Here is a 25,531-nt window from a genome sequence, read left to right as displayed (position 1 = left end):
AAATATTATGGTACATGAGGAAACACACGAGCAGGAGATAGAAAAAGGTATTGTTAATGGGTAATTTCATAAGAAGCCGCATTATATTCAGGAATTGTATTTATTGTATTGTATTGTATTGTATTAGTTTTTTTTTCTTTCTAAAATCAACTTATAAAAACAACATTTGTCTTTGCTGGGATCAAATTTTTTTTTTTTGGCCCACTTCTTATATCTTAGATAAGATAAGATAAGATAATCTTTATTTATAGTCGGTTTCATAAATACATATAAACATTAGCTATATAAGCTATTTTCCGACATAACTGACTATCCTATAACAATTCAAACAAACAATCTGTATAAAAGAAAATATATAAAAGTATTAAGAAGATCAATGTACATTTATGAAAGACTCTGTAAAACAGTTAAGATTTATCAGCACATATAAATATGGGTAAGAAAGCATTAAATGATTAAAAGCAAATATAACACTACAATCAAACATCACATAAAATTGCATCATACAAGAATTCTATTTATGTACACAACCCTAAAATCAGAAATAGAATTAGATTTTTTTTTTAAATTTAAATTATTAAAATAAATTAAAGTAAATGATTCAATTTTATTTTATTTTAATATAGTTGACCTAATTTCCAGTATGATGCTTGAGCATAAATCAGTATATACTCAATCATGAAAATATGGGTGTAACTAAAACATGTACAAGTATCATAATAAAACTTGAAATGTTTGTGTAACAGTTGCTGATCTGAGCTGGCCTAGATAAATTCATGGTCTTAGTTAATTAATTAATTAGAACCAAAATAAAATAAAAGTAGAAATAAAAAGGTAAAAATAGACTTTAAGAAGCTATTGTCCCCTTAATGGGATATATGAAAAGCTGATCAGCAGCTGCCACACATACAAACACTAACATGCACTGACAAATGACTATACTATATATATAGTTGTCAATATTTAGCCAAAATAAATGATATATAATATATCACGACTGAGTATTTTAATATGGGCCGAAGCGTCCAAAAATCTTGTCCGACATGTCTATAAAATGGTCCAAAGTACATGTATCTAGTCCGAAATGTCCATAGTCCGAATGTTCAATACCAATCCCACAGCGACAAAATGCCGCGTTCCTAATAATGATTAGACATTACCGGATGTTTATACCTGCTGATTTTCAAAGTGTGCTGATGCTGGGGATTTTTTTTTAAAATGACTGATTTAGCTGACAATTACTCAGACAAGGCGAGCAATAATGAATTGCTTGAAAAGGCAAAAAATGAATTCAATCGAGAAAAAAGACTCATGATCAAAAACTTGCCTTCCAATACGTTGGAGAAGGTGAATAATTTTAAATTTATCTGCAAGCCTTTTAAAATTATTTTAACCCTGTCCAAGTGGAAGAAGTATGTGAAATTCAGCACCGTTGTAAACATTATTAACGAATTTTGAGCAAAAGTAGAAATTTTCTTATTGTTAAACTTTAAAAAAAAAAGTGATTTAGGCCTAGGCTATACAGTGGCAGATTCACTTTGTTTTAATTGTTTTCCTTCATTGAAAATTATTTTTATGTAAAAGAAAGTGGCTAGTCGTACGGGCCCGTATGGCTAGCCAGGACGCACTGTGTTGTCTAGCTGTACGGCACTTTTCAAAATTATATGGAAGTCGAAAATGCATATGTTATTTTGTGTCTTTAAACAAGGATTTTAATTAAGTCTCCGCATTTGTCCTTGTGTGTTCACTTTAATAAAGATGCTCCGCCATTTAGTAAAAAAAGGACTACTAACAAGTGTTGTATAATCTATCTGGATAAAAGTGTCAAAGTTGCATGTTATAAGTTATAACGTCGTTGATTTTTATGCTTATGATTTGTTGTTTTATTTGTATGAAAGATGAATTATTAAATCATTTTTGTTAATCACATGGATCGAATAAATAATGATTGGAGTCAGGGTCTATTTGAAAGACCCTGTTGGAGTGTAATAAATAAATAAACAAATAAATAAACAAATAAAAAGAACATTGAAAAAAAAATGGTGAAAAGCAAAAATAATTGTATAATTTTCAAATACAGTAGATAAATATTGAACATAAAACTAATTAAAAGCACAATCAATTAATAAGCCTTAATTAAAGCCTGATTAACCCATGCAGGGACTGACAATAGAATTTTAGAATGTGTTTCATGGAACATGCAAACTTTCCTTCATGATGGACTAACTACTATACTGTTGGTAATTGACGCAATTATCAGAGCCCAACAATAATTATTTTCTGTGTTTTTTTTTTTTTAATTGAAGATGTCGAAAATTAAACTTAATGAAACAAAAACAAAAAAGGGATTATTATCAAAATTTTGTAAACTATTTCAATTGATGTTTTTTAACTGCAACCAAACGCAATTTTTTCTCGACGTCTCGAGATGACAAAGATCGATATCATATTCATACTTTCTTTACTGTAGCCAACAAGGCGATTAATCTCTTAAAAGTAAACATACGAAGACAATTGCTGTTTCTTGGTTAAAATCCTCGCTTAAAGTCATAAAATAACATATGCATTTTCGACTTCCATATAATTTTGAAAAGTGCCTACGGCCAGCCAATAAACTAAAAGTGTGTCCTTGCTAGTCGTACGTGACTCACGTACGGCTAGAACTATTGGCTAGCCGTACGGGCCAGTATGGCTAGCCACTTCCTATTTAAAAAGAAAACACAACATATTTGAGCGAAATTTTGATGTTTAAAAGTTGCTGAATGACATTAATATAGTTTTACATTATTCATGTTAATTAGGTAATGTTTTAATTATGTTTTGCTTAGTAAGACTCAGGGTTAGAATTTAGCAATATTTTCTACTTGCAGATTTTTGCAAGTGATTCAATGTTTAACTGGCAATATGAGGTACATGTAGTCAACTGGCATTTCCATGATCACTTACATCTAATTATTATTATACACAATGACAATGTATTTTAAACAGATGGTATGACAAATGATAATAAGCTTGCATGTCAGAAACATCTTTATCACTAGTAAACACAGATCTCTTCTCGTAAAGAAACAAAAACATTTGAACACATTAATTTATAAATGATAAACAATTGTTTAGGGATCAGATTAGATATACCAGAGGAATACCCACTGGTACTGTACAGTTATAAACTTATTCATGTAATGTAATTTATTAGGACCTTTTGTTACGATTTGATTAATTTTAGCATATTTTGTACTTGATAACACCAACATCCTGAAAACTCAGAGGTACTGATCTACTTAAATAAATATTTCAGCTTAATAGTAAACAATTTACAAAGGAGTGCTACGCATTTACATTAAAAATGACATAAAATGGTAATTTTGCGACATTTTAAAACCAGAAACAGTGTGGGTCAAATGCTTGATTATAATTTCTGACCTGTGTGAAATCTGCTTCGAGTCGGTACTTTAACCCAGTCAACATGCGCATATACCATTTAACACGATTAATACGATTAGGTGTTCACAGATGACAAAAAGCAAGTTTTATGGATGTTAAACAGTGGATTTCGAAGACAAAGTCTCGATATTTTATGAAAATCTGTTTTGAATTTGTAAAATACTTTTCCGTCACTTTGTGAAAAAAGTACAATTTCGAATTGTGAAGGGGCCAAACATCGGCCCCCATTATAGAAGGAAAAAAATTTTCAAATTATGTTAATTTTTAGCTCGACTATTTGATAAGAATAAGTGGAGCTATTGTAGTCACCCGAGCGTCTGCGTCGGCGTTACCACTTATGTTAAAGTTTTTGTAATACCTCAAATATTTTCAAAGTCCATTGACATATGGCTTTGAAACTTTGCACACTTGTTTACCATCATAACCCCAACCTGTAGACAGGAGGAGGTAACTGTATCAACCATTTTGACAGAATTATGCCCATTTTTGGACTTAGAATTTACATTACAGTTTTTGTAATACCTTAAATATTTTCAAAGTTCATTGACATATGGCTTTGAAACTTTGCACACTTGTTCACCATCATGACCCCAACCTGTAGACAGGAGGAGATAACTGTATCAAGCATTTGGCAGAATAATGCCCCTTTTTTCTACTTAGAATTTACGTTAAAGTTTTTTGTAATACCTCAAATATTTTCAAAGTCCATTGACATATGGCTTTGAAAACAAGTTGAAATTTTGTACTCTTCTTTGAGAGCAATAATAGGGCTCTCTTCAAGGCCTATGACTGTAACATGGATTTAAAGAAAAAAATTTGCCCTTTTGTTAACTTAAAATTTTTTTACATTATCAAGGCTTTTTTATTATCAAGCACTAAGAATAGTCGAGCGTTGCTGTCCTATCGACAGCTCTTGTTGTAAATATATTTACTAAATCTTAGTTGCCACTTATGTACATGTAGAAAAAGGTAAAACTGAAATGACATGAAGGCATTGTAATGCTTCGCCTTATATTGATAACAATAATAATAACTGGCAGGTTATTCACCTAGTGTTCTGGAAAATAGTGATAAATTTGTAAATTATTCAAAAGAAATGAAATGAAATTATGTTTGCAGGTATGTTCTACTCAGGAATGCGAGGATAATGAGGGGTGAAGCAATACTGACAGGAGGCTACAAGGAGCTGTGGAGCAGTAGTGACGGGTGATTGTAGCCACATACATCCAAGCCTGTACCACTCACTTCCACTCTCACATGTTACATGTTTGCTCTCTTTCAGCAATGGCCATCCCCCTTGTCTATGTTTGTTTTGTGTTTGTCTCATCCTTTTTGTTTGTAATTTGTCTGTTTAAAGCCCAGAGAGTCCATACAATGTTGCCAGAAAAAAAGGGAAAGTTCAGAATCTGCATTTTCAATTTTGTGTGAACTGTTCATAAAATTATTTTGATACCTTTCTTGCATACAACCTATATATATATATATATATATGACTTAACAGATACTGTACATTAATTTTAGCATAAATTCAGATAAATGATCTGACACATGTAACAAATACTAGTATAGGGATTCATTGGTGTCCTTCATACTTGATTAGTATAATTTCAAAATTTTTGTTTGATTGGAGTTCCATTTTTTTCTGGCAACTTGCCCATGTGTTAAAAAGATGTGTCATATGCAAGTGGGTATATTCTTTAACTCTAATCTCCTGTCTTTTTCTTGGTGCCCTTGCAGTAACTGAAAGCTCTAGATCTAGTTTAACTGTCTTTAACATGACTCAGCCAGATGCTTTTATTCTGCTTTTACTCTTTGTTATTTTCTTTCGTCCTACTATTTCTAGGGATCAACTCTTCCCTATACTCCTATATAGGTGTATTTCCTTTCAAACTTTTTCTTCATCTGCCCTTTTCTTTGTCTTCTACTTTATTTCCATGCTTTTCATGCACCTAGACAGTTTTTCTGAAGATTTGGATGAAGCTGTTTCCAGCAAGCTGTTGTTGCCATCATCTTTAATACTATCATTCTTGTCTATCTATTTCTGACACATTTTGTGTTGATTTTCTGTAAAATACACACTCCCTCTTAATAATTTAGATTTTAGATCTAATTAGTCTATTGATAGTCTGTTTCTATCAGTTCTCTCATCTTGACTGCTTTGACATTGATTACTTCCTGTCTATTTTTGGTATTTCATGCGATCAGTCTGTAACCAGTCTGTATTCTATGAGAATCATTTGCTTTTCATTCTTTTCTTTCTATTTTGGGTATTTATGTAATTTGGTCTAGAACCAGTCTATCTGCTATCAAAACCCTTGCATGACACTTGACATTGACCCATTTCTGCCCTTGGTGTTGTTATTTGTTTTAGAATGAATGTTAGTGGATATTAAAATGCTTTTATTACTTTCTTCTGCAGGATATTCGTGCATTTATGGGCTTCAATGGAGAGTTTCCCGTGGAGTCTGTACAGATGGTCAAAAATTTTAACCAAGGTGAGCTTATATTGCTGTCAGATGACATTGTAAAAGTGGTTTGATATTTGATGATTTATTGCAAAATATTACAAATCAGAAAGGACTTATTGAATTCATGAATAGTTAATAATATTGTGAACAAAGCAAGGTTTTCGATTTTGTATAATTTTCAATGCAAATATTGGATCAGAATCAGATATTCACATTTGCAACAAACATTTTTCATTCACTTTTTAGTTATTTTAAACAATTGAATGGTAATTCTCAAAAACAGACTGGATGTACGATCTGAAATTTGCATACAATTTTATTGGGCCAGACTGTTAAATGATTAACAGAACTCAAAATTAAGTATTTCCAATCAGGTTGTGTTAAAAAAGGTGTCGATTCCCCTAAGCAGGCATGAAGCATACATGTGGGTATACCCAGAGTTTCATCTGAAAAAAAAAAGAGATAGGAGTCAGAAAAAGTGAGATAGGAGGAGATAGGAGTTAGAAAAAGTGAGATAGGAGTTAGAAAAAGTGAGATAGGAGTTAGAACAAGAGAGATAGGAGTTAGAAAAAGTGAGATAGGAGTTAGAAAAAGTGAGATAGGAGTTAGATGCACAGTGTTAGATAATCTTGATTTGGTTTAAAATCACACTACGATTTTGTTCATATGGACAGTTCAGACTTTCAAGCTTTTGCTGTTAGTTAAAGACTCTTGATTCCCCTTTTTGCACTATTTTTGGAATACTCTGAGACATGGGTACCAGTATATCAGTCAACATGTTATCCTCAGGTTAAAGAAATTAATGACCTTTGCAGTATTAAATTAAGTCCAAAGTAATGAGAACCAACTACCCCAGTAACTTTAATATTTATTTGGATACAGATTTCCCACGATCAATAGAATTTAGCCAAACAACATGAAAGGCAGGGCTTTTTTCACAGGTTGTGCAAGCAGCCGAGCTAATTTTGGGCTAAAATTATATGTTTTATATCCTAAAGAGGAAGAAAAAGCTTGATGTAAATCACAGTTTTTGGGAAAACTGCAAGATTTTAAAGAATTTTTTTTGGGGGGAAACCACTCTTTAGCGGCTCCTGCTATAGAAGAAAAATAAACGCCCTGAAAGGGGAAAGGAAATGTGTTGCTATACAGCTTAAAGGCTAATTATTTTGTTTTACAGCTATAGTAACATTAAAGGATCCGTCCCTGGTAGATGAGGCCATTTCTAAGTTGGATAGTACAAAGCTGGATACCCTGACAGTGTCTGTGTCCGTGTATAGGAGTGAGAAGATTTTATGTATAGCACAGTTACCGTTGTCTATGACAGAATATAAGTTCCGGGAACTGGTTACGGAACATGGAAATATTGATATGTGCTTTCTTATGAGATCAGAGGAGACAGGTTTGTTTGATATCTTAATGTTATTATTGTTACTTGTTAACATTTTTTGTGGAAGTTTTTTTATTTCTCTCTCACAAGGTAGATCACATGTAATACATTTTTATATAAAAAAAGGAAAAACAGAAAAACAAATTGAAAATAGATTTTAAAATTGGAACTTAGCTGAAGTTTTACCTTCCTGCATTGGTGTTAACTGGCCTCAAACAACCAGTGCAGACCAGCCAGTGCATCCTACAAATGTGCCGTTAGATCATGGTCTGCATAATGAATTTTTCCCAGATTAGATTTTAAGAAAAATTTATTTGTACATGTATAGGGTTTTTGAATTTTTCTCCATAGGTATGGATGCTGGATGTTGTTAATATTTGATCGGTTAATGTGTTAAGAAATACAGTATTAGATGATTTTAAATGTATTTTCATAGAATTTAGAAAACGTCTAATATGTTCTTTTTGTTAGTATTTTATAATAAAACACACTAAGATTATTATGCCCCCATTTCGAAGAAAAGGGGGTATATTGCTTTGCACTTGTCGGTCCGTCGGTCCGTAGACCAAATGGTTTCCGAGTGATAACTAAAGAACCCTTAGGCCTAGGAACTTCAAACTTGGTATGGTGATTGGTCATGAACAGTAAATGACCCCTATTGATTTTGGGGTCAAGGGGTCAAAGGTCAAGGTCACATTGACCTTGTAAGCAAAAACGGTTTCCGATCAATAACTAAAGAACCTTAAGGCCTAGGAACTTCAAACTTGGTATGGTGATTGGTCATGATCAGTAGATGACCCCTATTGATTTTGGGGTCAAGGGGTCAAAGGTCAAGGTCACATTGACCTTGTAAGCAAAAACAGTTTCCGATCAATAACTAAAGAACTTAAAGGCCTAGGAACTTCAAACTTGGTATGGTGATTGGTCATGATCAGTAGATGACCCCTATTGATTTTGGGGTCAAGGGGTCAAAGGTCAAGGTCACATTGACCTCTTGGGTAAACTCGGTTTCTGATCAATAACAAAAGAACCCTTAGGCCTAGGAACTTCAAACTTGGTATGGTGATTGGTTATGACCAGCAGATGACCCCTATTGATTTTGGGGTTAAGAGGTCATAGGTCAAGGTCACATTGACCTTGTAGGTAAAAACGGTTTCCGATCAATAACGAAAGAACCCTTAGGCCTAGGGACTTCAAACTTGATATGGTGATTGGTCATGATCAGTAGATGACCCTTATTGATTTTGGGGTCAAGGGGTCAAAGGTCAAGGTCACATTGACCTCTTAGGTAAAAACAGTTTCCAATCAATAACTAAAGAACTCTTAGGCCTAGGAACTTCAAACTTGGTATGGTGATTGGTCATGACCAGCAGATGACCCCTATTGATATTGGGGTTAAGGGGTCAAAGGGCAAGGTCACATTGACCTTGTAGGTAAAAATGCTTTCCAATCAATAACTTAAGACCCCTTAGGCCTAGGAACTTCAAACTTGGTATGGTGATTGGTCATGACCAGCAGATGACCTATTGATTTTGGGGTCAAGGGGTCAAAGGTCAAGGTCACATTGACCTTGTAGGTAAAAACGGTTTCTGATCAATAACTTAAGAACGCTTAGGCCTAGGAACTTCAAACTTGGTATGGTGATTTGTCATGACCAGCAGATTACCCCTATTGATTTTGGGATCAAGGGGTCAAAGGTCAAGGTCACATTGACATTGTAAGTAAAAACGGTTTCTGATCAATAACTAAAGAACGCTTCGGCATAGGAACTTCAAACTTGGCATGGTGATTGGTCATGAGCAGCAGATGACCCCTATTGATTTTGGGGTCAAAGGTCAAGGTCACATTGACCTTGTATGTTAAAACGGTTTCCGATCAAATAACTAAAGAACGCTTAGGCCTAGGAACTTCAAACTTGGTAATGGTGATTGGTCATGACCAGCAGATGACCTATTGATTTTGGGGTCAAGGGGTCAAAGGTCAAGGTCACATTGACCTTGTAGGTAAAAAACGGTTTCTGATCAATTAACTAAAAAACGCTTAGGCCTAGGAACTTCAAAACTTTGTATGATGATTGGTCGTGACCAGCAGATGACCCCTATTGAGTTTTGGGTCAAGGGGTCAAAGGCTAAGGTCATGACCAGTAGATACTTGATAACCCTTATTAATTGTTTGATCACTGGGTCAGAAGTCATGCATAATAACCTTATCACATGACTAATTGGCTGCTGATAGGGGGCATACATGTTTACAAACATATCTTGTTGTTAAATGGCATGCATTTATGCAGTTGATTATCAGGTATTGATTTAAACATATAAATAATTTATTTAAGCTTGATTGGGAAACAAGTTTTTGCTACTTATATTAATCACCTTAGAGCCTGCTTCCTGGAACCAACCAGTACTGGTGTCATACAAAGAAACATGGTTGTGACCCAATTCGGGCTCAAACACATGATCCCTGGATTGAGAGGCAGACACCTTAACTCTTAAGCCATCTTATCAGAAATTGAGAATCCAACAATCTTAAACTCATAATTATAGTCGTACTACAAAAGAATGGCTTATTGAAATATTCTGGTTGTTAAATTTTTCCAGGAGAAAGTAAAGGGTATGGTTTTGTTGAGTTCAATGAGCCGATAGAGAAAGTGGGTAAAATAAAATGTTCCCTAGACTGGTCTAACGTTGATGATCAGACAGTACATTGTGATGCTATAGTAGACAGTTCACAGTCTGGAATCACATTCCAGGTTGGTATATTCTTAACTTGTCATGATTTTCCATTTCAACTTCAATTTAAATGTGGTATATACATGTATAATGTTTATAGATATCAAATATAATTCATCTTTACTGTGAAGTAGATCATGTTTTTCATTTGTAGACTCAATTTTTACAGTGGTATATACAATTACATGTTTATTTTTCTCTCAAAATGTTGAAATGCTGTGATCTGTCATCACTTAATTTCATAAATGGCTGCATTAAAATACACACAAATATTTTCTGCACATAAAGAGTACTAACAAATAACAATTTCTGTTGTCATTTATCTTTCAATATTGCCAGACTCATCAATACTCATCAATAATGTTGACATGAATTATATATTAAGTAATTTTATTGACAATTAAAACACAGACATATCAGGTTTTAAGCTCTGTGCATATCACAGATTATTTTTTAATTGCCCTTCAGGGTGTGTGCATATTCAGTTACATTTTATGCTATGTTATTTAATTACATTTAATTTTTTAAAGGCGCATTATGCCTCAGAAATGAATAAATTTATTCTTCTTTAGAAAGAGCAAACTTCAGTTTTATGATGTTTAGGTAATGGTTTTATTATGCTCCCCGAAAAAATTTCGGGGGAGCATATAGTTGCCGCCTTGTCCGTCCATCCGTCCGTCTTTCCGTCCGTCCGTCCCCTTTTCTTGTCCGGGACATAACTTTGAAACAACAAGAGGTATCAACATGAAACTTTGTAGGTAGATAGATCTCATTAAGTAGGTGTGCAGTGCACAAGAACCGTAACTCTGCCTTGCCTAATTTTTGAATTATTCCCCTTTGTTTATTTTTACACTTTGAACTTTGTCCTGGACATAACTCTAAAAGTATAAGAGGTATCAACATGAAACTTTGTAGGTAGATAGATCTCATTGAGTAGAAGTGCAGTGCACAAGAACCGTAACTCTGCCTTGCCTAATTTTTGAATTATTCCCCTTTGTTTATTTTACACTTTGAACTTTGTCCGGGACATAACTCTAAAAGTATAAGAGGTATCAACATGAAACTTTGTAGGTAGATAGATCTCATTGAGTAGAAGTGCAGTGCACAAGAACCGTAACTCTGCCTTGCCTAATTTTTGAATTACCCCCCTTTGTTTATTTTACACTTTGAAATTTGTCCGGGACATAACTCTAAAAGTATAAGAGGTATCAACATGAAACTTTGTAGGTAGATAGATCTCATTGAGTAGAAGTGCAGTGCACAAGAACCGTAACTCTGCCTTGCCTAATTTTTGAATTATCCCCCTTTGTTTATTTTACACTTTGAACTTTGTCCGGGACATAACTCTAAAAGTATAAGAGGTAACAACATGAAACCTTGTAGGTAGATAGATCTCATTGAGTAGGTGTGCAGTGCACAAGAACCGTAACTCTGCCTTGCCTAATTTTTGAATTATCCCCCTTTGTTTATTTTACACTTTGAAATTTGTCCGGGACATAACTCTTAAAGTATAAGAGGTATCAACATGAAACTTTGTAGGTAGATAGATCTCATTGAGTAGGTGTGCAGTGCACAAGAACCGTAACTCTGCCTTGTCTAATTTTTGAATTATCCCCCTTTGTTTATTTTACACTTTGAACTTTGTCCGGGACATAACTCTAAAAGTATAAGAGGTATCAACATGAAACTTTGTAGGTAGATAGATCTCATTGAGTAAATGTGCAGTGAACAAGAACCTTAACTCTGCCTTGCCTAATTTTTGAATTATCCCCCTTTGTTTATTTTTACACTTTGAACTTTGTCCGGGACATATTTCTTAACCCTTTACCACATATATACGTGAAACAACGCACTTTCGACCCCCCCCCCTTTTTTGGGGCCTCAAATAGTGACAAAATGTCCTATTTGGGCCCTTAACATAAGTTTTGGTTTGAGAAATGTTGCTAAAAAAATTGAGCACTTTTTCGGCGCCGCCCCCCATCCAAAAGATACATCAGGGGGTTGCCAGAAGGGGGATGTGCCAACCAACGCTGAAAAGCTTTTGACTCTATCTCAATCCCTTGAGAAGTTGTAGCACTTTGAAATGAATATTGATGGAAAAAATCGAGGCAAAATAGTGATTTTTTGGCAATTTTGAGATGTTCCCTCGTTGCCATGGTAACAGGAAATTTAAAGACTGAGCATGTCGTTACAAAGGCAATGGTCCAGTCAACATTTGTGCCAAGTTTGATTAGTATTGAAGCATTTTTCATAGTTTCATAGCAGTTTGAACTTGTAACAGGAGGCTTTTCAGTGAAAACGGCCATTTTTCACAATATGCTCATGGGGGAAAGGGTTAATGTATAAGAGATATCAACATGAAACTTTGTAGGTAGATAGATCTCATTGAGTAAGTTTGCAGTGCACAAGAACTGTAACACTGTCTTGCCTACTTTTGGAGTTATTGCCCTTTGTTCATTTTGACACTTTTAACTTTGTCTGGGACATTACTCTAAAATTATAAGAGATATTAACATGAAACTTTGTAGATAGATAGGTCTCATTGGGTGGAAGTGCAGTGCTTAAGAATCATTACTCTGCCTTGCCTTATTTTGAAGTAATTGCCCTTTGTTTATTTTTACTTTTTGACTTTTGTCCTGGACATTACTTTAAAACTATTAGAGATATCAACATGAAACTTTGTAGGTAGCTAGATGTAATTGGATAGAACTGCAACGCTTCAAGAACCTAATCAAAGCCTGGTCTAATTTTGGAGTTATTGCCCTTTGTTCATTTTTTTTATACTTTCCTGTGTCCAGAACCTTCTCGGGGAGCATCACCCGGTTCAACCGGTTCTTGTTTTTAGATTATGTTAGATGTGTATAACCTAAAGAAAGTAGCTTTAAGAGTGAAATTATTTATCAAAATAGAAGCAAAAAGTAAACAAAGTAGTATTTTGACTTCCATACAAATTACTAAATCAGATTCACTATAATTGCCAAAAGTAACAGAAGCAAAAGATAGTTCTAGTAATTGGACAATGTGAAACGTTTTGGAAACTACAAGAAAACACACACAAAAAAAGTTTTAATTGAGAAATAACAAAAACCCCACCATTTCTGAGGCATATTAGGTCTTTATGTCATGTTCATGTAGTTCAGTCATTTTAGTTTCATTATTGGTGTCATCTCTATGTTACATTATTTATAAAACAAATTTCTTTATCTATTAACATCCTCTTGTTAATGTTTATCTGTTGCAGTTTATTTTGCAATGTTACGATCCTAACAAGACATACAAGCCGCTGCTAGGGGGCATGGACGGTAGCTTTCAATGACCTCAACCGTCAATGACCAGGCTCAATCTAACCAAGCCTGCAATTTTTTATGCCCCCACAATGTGTCCGTCCGTCCGTCAATCCGTCAGTCAGTCAGTCCGTCCGTCCCGAAATCTTGTGAACGCAACTCCTCTTAAACCGGATGGCAGATTTTGCTTAAACTTACAGGGATGAACAACCTTAATGTGTAGATGGTAGTAAAGGAAGGAATTTTTGCTGCGACCAAATTTAACAGAATTATGGCCCTTTGTTGAGTTTTTCACTATATACTATGTAGAAATTTTGTGAACGCAACTCCTCTTAAACCGGGTGGCAGATTTTGCTTAAACTTACAGGGATGAACAACCTTAAGGTGTAGATGGTAGTAAAGGAATGAATTTTTGCTGCGACCAAATTTTACAGAATTATGGCCCTTTGTTGATTTTTTCACTATATACTATGTAGAAATTTTGTGAACGCAACTCCTCTTAAACCGGATGGCAGATTTTGCTTAAACTTACAGGGATGAACAACCTTAAGGTGTAGATGGTAGTAAAGGAATGAATTTTTGCTGCGACCAAATTTAACAGAATTATGGCCCTTTGTTGATTTTTTCACTATATACTATGTAGAAATTTTGTGAACGCAACTCCTCTTAAACCGGATGGCAGATTTTGCTTAAACTTCCAGGGATGAACAACCTTAATGTGTAGATGGTAGTAAAGGAAGGAATTTTTGCTGCGACCAAATTTAACAGAATTATGGCCCTTTGTTGAGTTTTTCACTATATACTTAATAATGTAGAAATTTTGTGAACGCAACTCCTCATAAACCGGGTGGCAGATTTTGCTTAAACTTACAGGGATGAACAACCTTAAGGTGTAGATGGTAGTAAAGGAATGAATTTTCGCTGCGACCAAATTTTACAGAATTATGGCCCTTTGTTGATTTTTTCACTATATACTATGTAGAAATTTTGTGAATGCAACTCCTCTTAAACCGGATGGCAGATTTTGCTTAAACTTCCAGGGATGAACAACCTTAATGTGTAGATGGCAGTAAAGGAAGGAATTTTTGCTGCAACCAAATTTAACAGAATTATGGCCCTTTGTTGATTTTTTCATTATATACTATGTAGAAATTTTGTGAACGCAACTCCTCTTAAACCGGATGGCAGATTTTGCTTAAACTTCCAGGGATGAACAACCTTAATGTGTAGATGGCAGTAAAGGAAGGAATTTTTGCTGCAACCAAATTTAACAGAATTATGGCCCTTTGTTGATTTTTAGTTTTCAACTTGTGGCACATGTAGTCCAAAAAATATTTGACCTAGACTCATAAGATTGACAGAACAGTGGCGTGTGGGGGCATCGGTGTCCTATGGACACATTTCTAGTTCAATCTTGCCATGTTGGGCTTTCTTTAGGGATTCTGTTATTTTCTATTTCACACATTCCTTATTACAGGATTTGCATTCAAAGTGTCTGATAATAGACAACCTACCAAAAGACTACTGTGATTCTATTGCATTGAGACAGGTATTCAGTGAGTTTGTGAAACCTGTGTATTGTCAGGTATGTTGATAAAAGCTTTCGCATCATACTCATATATTCTGTGTAATTTTGCATAACGCTTTTTACCGTATTTTTAAAATGAGGGCATATTTTCATGAAATGAACATTGAAGTTTTAATTTGACCCTTCTCATTTAATCAGACGCCTTCTCTGATAGAAACCACCTTATCAGTATGGAAGGTATAATATGATGTATGATATGATATAATATAATATAATTATAATATAATGTACATGTAGTATAATATAATATATGCATATATGAGCAGCGTCACAACAAAACCAACATAGTGCATTTGCGACCAGCATGGATCTAGACCAGCCTGCGCATTCGCGCGGTCCGATCAGGATCTATGCTGTTCGCTATCAGTTTCTCTACTTGTAATAGGGTTGGTAAGCGAACAGCGTGGATCCTGATCAGACTGTGCGGATGCGCAGGCTGGTCTGGATCCATGCTAGTCGCAAACGCACTATGTTGGTTTTGTCATGATGCGGCTCATATACACAATAAGGAATTTGTTAGCTCAACTATTTAGAGATTAGGGAGAGCTGTTGTACTCACCAAGGCGTCAGCATCTCACTTTGGTTAAGTTTTATACTTGCAAATAAGTATATACAAAAGTCCTAAAGGGAATTGGTTGAAACATTCCACACTTATTAGAGAGCATAATAGAAGGTCACTATCTGAGACCCATATTTCTAACATGTCTTTTAACAGAATAATTTCCCTTTTTTTTACGTTCTGAAATTTTTTACATTATCCAGACTCTTGTTTTACTATCAAGCACTGAGAATAGTCAAGCATGTTGCCTTGTTGAGATAACATTTTTGTCCCCAAAAATATTGTACAAACTTTCATCATGATTATTTATAAAAATAGTGAAATATATTTTGCTGATTGAGTTGTAACATAAATGACATTTGAAAATTAAGTTAATATGCCATTTTTTTTTCACGAAAAATTGGGACTTTAATTTTACTTCAACACATGGAGAAACTCGATTAATTGAAGTTTGACACCAAGAAGGTCTACTGTATGTTTATATGCCATGTTTTTATCACTGTAGATAGTAACGAAGGAGGGAGAGTCCCTTGGATTTGGTATCCTGGAATACGAGAGTGCTGATGATGCTGAAAGATCGTTCAATCAGTTTAATAAACACAAAATTAACGATGTCCCGATGAATATCTCATATTGTATACCAGGGAAATCTGCTATACATATGTTTAACAGAATTATGTTTAAATATGTAAGTGTTCTTTTTATGTTTAGATAATTATGTAAGTGTTTTTTTTTCTCACTATTTAAGTATGTAAGTGTTCTTTTGATATTTAAATTTGTAGCTGTTTTTTGGTTGTAAATGTCCTTTTATGTTTTCCAATTAAAAGGTCAGAATGTTAGACATATTGTTGTAACTGTCATGTAAATCATATTTCACATATGTACATTATAATTTATATATGTATTATATGTACATTATATATTTAATTTAATGATGCCTTAATATCAACTTGTAAATATACTCATATGTTTATATATATCACTCTTTGTTGAATTAAACATCTGATTGTATTTTTGGTTGGAGGCCTTATATTACGAATGAATAAACACATTGTCACATTGTAAAAATACTCAAAAATCTTTTCTCTCCATAAGTTTTATGGACCATTTTATAAAAAAAAATCATACTTTTCAGTTATTCATGTAATGAAAGAATGTCCTACTGTCACAGTGTGTTGATATGTTCCATAAGAAGACATCTGTATATATTTTTTCTCAAATCAAACTGACATGAGTTTGTATTTTTTTTTACAAAGAGCATACCACAGCATTATTGGCTTAACAGGTCTTATTCTATGGTGTATTTTTATTTAAGGATGATAAATATTTGATTTGATTTTCAGGGTGACAAAGTACATATAAACAGAGCCAGCCTTCTACCAGACCCGGTCTATCCTAATCCTGCTTTTCTTAAACATGTCTTCTTTAAAACCCATGTTGCCAAACATCCCAGATGTAAGTTTGCTTTCCTGTACATCATATTATAAAGTTTGTTTTTAAATGAAGGTTAAGGTATAAAAATTTATGAAATAGGAAAGGAAATGTGTAGGCAGCTGAAAACCTCTAATAGAGCTGCAGCAGAGAAATTCAGATGTTCCATGTTCAAGTCCTGGTCGGAATGTACATATTTTTCACCCTATGACATATCATCACTTAATAGGAGTTAACTAGTTATTGCACTAAGGTGATGATATATTAATGATGACATGTTATACATATGTGGGTACTATATAAATAATTATCATTCTTTGTTTAATATTTTCTTTGAGAGAAGGCCGCTTCTTGCAACTGAAGAAAATTTTGCAGTAAAGATCATATTGAAAATTTTTGTTTCAGTACTGGTCCAGTTTACAGATAATTTGTTACATTTACAAGAAGGCTATGTTAAACAGCTTGAGGATAGAACCAATGCTAAACCAGGTAGAATTTTCAACATATAGATTTGTCCATACAGTGTTAGTTTTTCCAAATGTTGATGTTTTTGCATTTTTGAACGAGGCATACAAAATATTTTTATCAAAATAATATTTTTAGCCATGAGGGAAGGTGGCAGGTTGGTTTTGATGACCATAGTGCATTGTAATTACTGACACAAGAGTTTTATCACTTACACAAGAGATGTAATATAGTATTTTGATTTTCTCTATAGAAGAAAATTATGAAATGGAGCATACTTATGTGCTTAGTATTACCAGTAAACATATACCTGCATAAAGGTGAATGTTTCAATTGAAATTATTTTCTAGGATATTAAAAGTTGTAGAGTGGGAACTATTCTTTAATTTGCTACCCCATTAAAATTGATGGAAGAAAACAGTACTGTATTTATATTTGAGCTTTTATATATTTCATGCTATGAAAGGAGATATAGTGAGAAATATTATGTAACATGTACTTAACATTTGTGTTACATTCTTTGGCTATTCAACTAGATTACGGAACGTAGGTGGTTGGACTCAGGTGCCTTTCGTGCCTAAAATAATGCACGGAAGGCCACTTGAGGTCTTCCTTCACCAGTAAAGCTGGAATGCCACCATATGAACTATACTGTGTAGATGTGATGTAAAACCTTACCAAACAAAGCATTTTAAAATTTTCACTTTTCATGGTCTGAGTGAGAGATTTTCTATATTTTTTTCAAATTTGAATTTTTTTAAAAATTTATTTCTTAGTGGGAAATATTCATTGCATGGGACATGTGATTTATTTTCAGGTATTTTAGGACCAGCTCCAACCATTCCAATGTCACCGTTGATGGATATCAACCTTCAGTTAGGTCTTCTATCTGTGATAGTACTTGATATGAGAGAAAAAGGCACTTATAATGGAGAGGTCAGTTAAAACTTTTGTACGTTTTATCCGCGCCATGACAAAACCAACATAATGGGTTTGCGACCAGCATGGATCCAGACCAGCCTGCACATCCGTGCAGTCTGATTAGGATCCATGCTGTTCGCTTACAAACCGTATAACAAGCAGAGAAACTGATAGCAATTGGCATTGGCAACTGACATAAAAGTTATATCTCAACTGTCTCATGGATTGAGACTTTAAGGAATCTCAAGAATAAATACCTATATTTTGACATAACAGTGCTGGGTTTTAATGTATGTATTATTTTTATGCCCCATCAATGTGGGAGCATATAGCGTTGCACTTGTCCGTCCGTCCGTCCGTCAGTCCGTCCGTCCGAGCCAACATTTGATTATTATGAGCTTCATTCCGTAGTTAAATAAAGAACATAAACTCATAAAATTTAAAATTAAGAGCTATTTTTTGTTTTTATGAGCTTATTTTGCTTATGGACGTTGGTCCAGGTGGTGTTTATGAGCTCATTTGCCTCATAAACATCAAGTTTTGGTACGTCCGTCAGTCCCTCCGTCAGTCCGTACGTCCCGAAATCTTGTGAACGCAACTCCTCTTAAACCGGATGGCAGATTTTGCTTAAACTTACAGGGATGAACAACCTTTATGTGTAGATGGTAGTAAAGGAAGGAATTTTTGCTGCGACTAAATTTAACAGAATTATGGCCCTTTTTTTATTTTTTCACTAGATACTATGTAGAAATTTTGTGAACGCAACTCCTCTTAAACCGGATGGCAGATTTTGCTTAAACTTACAGAGATGAACAACCTTAATGTGTAGATGGTAGTAAAGGAAGGAATGTTTGCTGCGACCAAATTTAACAGAATTATGGCCCTTTGTTGATTTTTTCACTATGTACTATGTAGAAATTTTGTGAACGCAACTCCTCTTAAACCGGATGGCAGATTTTGCTTAAACTTACAGGGATGAACAACCTTCAGGTGTAGATGGTAGTAAAGGAAGGAATTTTCGCTGCAACCAAATTTAACAGAATTATGGCCCTTTGTTGATTTTTTCACTATATACTATGTAGAAATTTTGTAAATGCAACTCCTCTTTAACCGGATGGCAGATTTTGCTTAAACTTCCAGGGATGAACAACCTTAATGTGTAGATGGTAGTAAAGAAAGGAATTTTTGCTGCAACCAAATTTAACAGAATTATGGCCCTTTGTTGATTTTTTCATTAGATACTATGTAGAAATTTTGTGAACGCAACTCCTCTTAAACCGGATGGCAAATTTAGCTTAAACTTCCATGGATTAACAACCTTAATGTGTAGATGGTAGTAAAGGAAGGAATTTTTGCTGCGACCAAATTTTACAGAATTATGGCCCTTTGTCGATTTTTAGTTTTCAACTTGTGGCACATGTAGTCCAAAAAATATTTGACCTAGAGTCATAAGATTGACAGAACAGTGGCGTGTGGGGGCATCCGTGTCCTATGGACACATTTCTAGTTTTACTAAGCATTTTATAATATGAAATGTAATATAATTCTTTATATTACTGATTTAATGCTGTTTAATGTTAAAATATGCCTCGTTAAATCATGATTTTGCCATTTTCCAACAGTTTTAGGTTTGTCTGTATCTTGTGATTAAAAAAAATAATGTTTTATTTATGGTTATTAGTTACTTTTCCATTCTAGGTACCAGAGCCTCTTGGGAAAGTCAAGATTCCTACAGATGAAGAATTTCAGGTAAGATCTGTAACCCTTATAATGTTAAATATCTTAAATGGATCAGGGAATACTAACAAAGAATGTGCTGCGTGAAAAGCAACTAGTGCAGGCCATGATCATACTGAATGAATGTGCCATCTGGGCTGCATTTCATAGAGAGTCCTAAGTGTACCCTCAGTCCTAGGACATAAAACGATTGAAGGACTAAGTTGAGATTGTTTCAGTAAACATTTTTATCTTTAGTCAAATATTGTAGACTAGAAAAAAAATTATTTTCTGAGAAAAGTTAAGAAATACAATGACAGACCCTTTTCTTTGCAATTTGTGAAAAATGCCCATCAGCTTTGCTATTCAGAAACAAAAAGGGTCATGACAAAAGATCATGACATAGGAGACAATAGTTAGGACATTTTCTTTGAAATGCAAAATTGTCTCACTATATTGGTCTTAAGACTGATTTCACACTAAGGACTTTCTATGAAACGCAGCCCAGATTTTTGTTTGCAGAAATCACATGAGCAGAATCTGTTACAGCGATAGGCAAAAAGCTATATTGAAATGAGTTGATTATTAAAATTAAAACTGATATTTCCTGATAAATTTCATTTAACTGATGTCAACCTGAAAAGGGAAACACAGGATAAGAATCTATGTTACCAAAAAGTATTTTTTTTACATTTCTCTAACTTTTGTATAAGTTCATAATGTAGAGAGGAAGCTTATGCCAAGAAAGTACATGTGTACTTAAAAACTCCTCATGCAATGTTTGCAAATGTTGCTTGGATTTTATGATTATATACATACATTATTTACAGGAGAAACCACAGCCCGTATCTCTGCTAGGTGACCCAATGACAGCCCAGGCAAACATCATACTGAAGAATCTACTGATGCCCCAGGATAAGTCAGAATTTCACAGATCAGTAACTGACGTAGATGCTCCTAAACTACTTGAGAAATCTGTATATGAATTGAACATGGTCTATTTATGCAGTCTTGGTAGACTCATGGCAATGTTGTCAGAAAAGACTCAATCCAGGGGAATTTTAGGTATATAGTCTGCACCTACCTCGGTTTTACTTAATTATCTCAGAGAATAATACCATTGTGTTATGATTGAAGAACTTTAAATGTTATTTATGTCATGAGCAAAATTGTATATTGTTTGTTTCCTTTTTAGCTCGACTTTTTTTTTTTTTTTTTTTAAAAAGTAGAGGTATTGTTATAGTCAGGTCGGCGTTGCCGTTGCCGTTGCCGGGTCTCCGTTGCTGTTGCCGTCCGAAACTTGTACCTGGATCATAACTTTTTATTTCTTGGTGTATTGTTCTTCATACTTGGCCACAACAACCCGGTTGGGACAAGAACCTTTCAGTAAGACCACACTAACCTTGACCTTCATCCATAAATGACCTTGACCTTCAAAGGTTAAAAGTCCAATTTTTTGCTTTGTTGGCTGTTATTGGCTGTTACTTTGTTATTTTTTGAATGGATTGTCTTCAAAACTTGAACATTAATAATCTCTTCAAGGATATCCCCTAAAAAAATAACCAGTCAGACCTTTGAAACATTCACTCAATCAATTTGACCTTTTGGACTTTTGAAGGTAAAATTATTGAAAATTTCATTTTTTTTTGGCTATTATTTGGCTGGTTAACTTTGGGGTTATTTTTGAAATGGATTTGTTTTCAAACTTGAACAATAAATAAATCTTCAAAGATTAACTGTTAAAAAATATACCGAAAGACCTTGACCTTCACTCATTAATGACATTGCCTTTGAAGGTCAAATTAAATTGAAATTTTCATTGTTTTGGCAAGTAACTGACTGTAAACTTTGCTATTTTTTGAAGGGATAAAACTTCAAATTATAACAGAAACATTTCCTTAAGGACCCAGAACCTTGTTGTTTAAATCAAAAACCCAAAAATTTGCTTTGGGCTCTTTAATGACCTTGACCTTGAAGGTTATTATTACTGATTTTCTCAGATTGCTGCATTTATTGGTGTGTGTGTATGTATAGTATATGTATTATATATAAATATATATATAATTGTGTGTGGTATATATAATATACATATATGGCATGTTATATATATATGTATATATAAATTTTATAAATATATATATATATATATATATATATATATATGCATGTTATAATATATATATATATGTTTTTCTATTTTTTTCTATTTTTAGAAATTGCAATCATTGTTGCTATTTTTAGAAATTTGGGCGTCATTTTTTTTCTAATTTTATAATACATGGTAATAAATTTGCATTCATGTTTTTTTCTATTTTTAGAAATTGCGGTCATTTTTTCTTTTTAGAAATTGCGTCAATTGTTGCTATTTTTAGAAATTTGCCGGTCAATTTTTTTCTATTTTTAGAAATTGCATTCATTGTTGCTTAATTTTTAGAAAATTGCGTCATTTTTTTCTATTTTTAGAAATTTCGTCATTTTTTTTGTTCTATTTTTTTGAAAAATTGCGTCTTGTTTCTATTTTTTTAGGAAAATTGCGTCATGTTTTTCTATTTTTAGAAATTGCGTCATTTTTTTTTCTATTTTTTAGAAAATTGCGTCCATGGTTTTTCTATTTTTAGAAAATTGCGTCCATTTTTTTCTATTTTTTAGAAATTTTGCGTCATTTTTCTTTTTTAGAAATTTTGCGTCCATTTTTTCTAATTTTTTTTAGAAATTGTGTCAATTGTTTGCTTTTTTTTAGAAATTGGGGCGTCATTTTTGTCTAATTTTTAGAAATTTTGGCGTCATTTTTTTATTTTTAGAAAAATTGCGTCATTGTTTGCTATTTTTTAGTAATTGCGTCATTTTTTTTATTTTTTAGAAAATTGCGTCATTGTTTCTAAGTTTTTAGAAAGGCGTCATTTTTTTTTCTATTTTTAGGAAATTGGCGTCATTGTTTCTATTTTTAGAAATTGCGTTCATTTTTTCTTTTTTAGAAATTGTGTCATTGTTTGCATATTTTTTAGAAATTGCTCCATTGTTGCTAATTTTTAGAAAATTGCGTACTGTTGCCTATTTTTAGAAAATATGCTTAATGTTTCTATTGATTTATATATACAAAATTATATAAACAAAACTAATGGGGTGACAAGACAGCACCAAACTAAATTTATAAAAAGGAAAAACATCCCAATATATGTTCAAACCCTTTCTATTTGTTTTGCGTTTAGAAAAAGTAAAAAGTCGAGCGTTGCCCCCGCCCGGCGGTGGCTCTTGTTCTGAAGTAATACTAGTAAATAGAATTAGTTCAAGTTAAAGAAGAAAAGTATTTCAGTTATTCTTCCCTTTAATTCATAGCTATAATTTGCTAATTTTTTTTATCAAAACAGCCATAATGATTTTGATTTGCTAATTTTATCTAAAAAACAGATAGCTATAGTGATTTTTTGATATATTCTAATTTTATTTATCTAACAGATAGAAAGATTCTAATTATGTCTCCCCCACCTCGGGGGGAGACATATTGTTTTTGTGGCCCTGGTCGGCAATTCCGTCCGTCCGTCCGGGGGGGACCGAGTATTAATTCCACGTCCAGTTGTCCGTTTCTTTAATTTTTGTTTTTCCGGAGGACGATAACTAGAGTTCCTTTTGACCTACAGCCCTAAAAACTTCTAGGATGGATTTGTCTCCTTATAGATAGCCTGATTCGTGTCCACTATTGTTTGTGTTTGGGGGTCAGTTCAAGCGTCAAAGGTTCAAGGTCACACTGGACCGTTGGTAAATTTTCTCGTTCCCCCGGATGATAACTAGATTCCTTTAGACCTAAGACCTCAAACTTCAATAGGATGATTTTGGTCTTATTGAGCAGATGATCCCTATTGTTTTTGGGGTCAGTAGTTCAAAGGGTCAAGGTCACGTGACCATTGGTCAATTTCTCCGTTTTCCGGATGATAACTAGAGGGTTCCTTTTGACCTAACAGCCTCAAACTTCTAGGATGATTTTGGTTTATAGAAGCAGATTGAATCCCTATTTTGTTTTTGGGGTCAGTAGGTCAAAGGGTCAAGGTCACAGTGACCGTTTGGTCAATTTCTTCAAAATTTCCCCGGAATGATAAAACTAGAGTTCCTTTTGACCTACAAACCCTCAAACTTCATGGATGATTGGTCTTATTTTAATCAAATGACCCTAGAAATGGGTCCAGTAAAGGTCAAAGGTAAAGGTCACAGCGACCGTTGGTTAATTTTTTCCCTTTTCCGGATGATAAACTAGGAGTTCCCCTTTAGACCTAAAACCTCAAAAACTTCATAAAGGATGATTGGTTTTTATTAGCAGATGACCCTCTTGTTTATGGGGTCAGTAGGTCAAAGGTTAAGGTCCCATGACCATTTGGTCCATTTTTTCTCATTTCCGGATGATAACTAAGAGTTCCTTATCAAGTGAGGAAGCATTTAAACCCTATTATTGATTAATATCAGGATATATCGAGGTTTGGTTGGTTTTTATATATCTGTTCTTTAAAAATCTCCAATTTTCATTCCCCTGTTTTCCGATTCACAGTTTTCTCAAGCAGTGGGGAGAAAATCCCGTTTTTTTAAAAAAACACCCCCTCAAATTTTTTATTTATCTAACAGAAAAGAAAGAATAATTTTTTTTGATACTGTATGTACGGGTAGCGCCCCCAACGGGCCCCAAACCAAAACCCTTTTAAATTTGGGAAAAGGGTTTTGGTTCAGGCGGGAAAAATTTGCTCAAAAATCTTAACAAAAAATGGGAAGGGGCCCCAAAACAAAACCCCAAAAAAACGGGAATGATACGAAAACCCGGGGGAAACCAAAACCCAGCAAGGTTTCGGGGGGCAATGCTCCCAAAATTATAAACCAAAAATCCCAAATAAAGCTGAAATCTAACTTTATAAACCCACGAAAACAGAAAGTTGGCTTTTGGGAAAATGGAAACAAGGAGGAAACCCAAGCAAAAACCTTTAATTCACTGTTTGGAAATACGGGAAATTTATGAAAAATTTAATAGAACTCTGGAGATGGACTTCTTGGGCCAGTTTACAAAGGTCCAGGTCTCAAGGTAATGAACCATTTTTTGACTCAACTATTTATTATATTATAATACAAGTATCTTTTCCTTTACTCAACCTTTTAGTGTTGTTCCACATTAGTTTACTTCCCCTTACCCTTTTCGATATCATTTTGGGAAACTTGAGTCTGTTGGGTCATTGGTATTTTTTGGCTAAGAAATAGGATGATCCTGCCTTTTTACCTAATATTTAAGGACCCACATGTTTTAAGCTTCTTTCAAAGGAAATATCCTCTGGAACATGCCATGTAAAATTTCCCCATCTGTGGTTTAGGTCGGCGGCTAGACCTAGTTTGGGCTAAGAAGAACCAGGTTCCAAGCCTTCAGACTAAGCAAGGGAACCAGCATTATAATCATTTTCATATATGTTATGTTTTCTGTTTTTAAGGTCGGCTGCCGAAGTTTGCCTTAGAGAAACCAGGATTAACGAGCGCTTCAGTCTCCAGCAAAGGGAACCAGCATATATAA

The 25,531-nt window shown here is 34.0% G+C and overlaps 1 protein-coding gene across 1 annotated transcript; it reads left to right on the top strand.

Moving 5' to 3' along the window:
* Positions 1–1,150: 1,150 nt before the first annotated feature.
* On the top strand, positions 1,151–25,531 carry LOC132740470 (ribonucleoprotein PTB-binding 2-like). Its single transcript, XM_060728377.1, has 12 exons — positions 1,151–1,347; positions 5,864–5,939; positions 7,090–7,311; positions 9,900–10,051; positions 14,793–14,900; positions 15,968–16,150; positions 16,806–16,917; positions 17,299–17,382; positions 18,176–18,294; positions 19,978–20,028; positions 20,826–21,060; positions 25,452–25,531. Exons 1-12 carry the CDS (start codon positions 1,219–1,221, stop codon positions 25,529–25,531), a joined length of 1,551 nt encoding a protein of 516 aa, XP_060584360.1. The 5' UTR covers positions 1,151–1,218.

This window comes from Ruditapes philippinarum, unplaced genomic scaffold (assembly GCF_026571515.1).
Source record: "Ruditapes philippinarum isolate M1 unplaced genomic scaffold, ASM2657151v2 ctg6821_1_1_1_1, whole genome shotgun sequence".
Classification (NCBI taxonomy): domain Eukaryota; kingdom Metazoa; phylum Mollusca; class Bivalvia; order Venerida; family Veneridae; genus Ruditapes; species Ruditapes philippinarum.
Note: the sequence above shows the minus strand (reverse complement) of the source record. Positions and strands in the feature narration are given on the sequence as shown.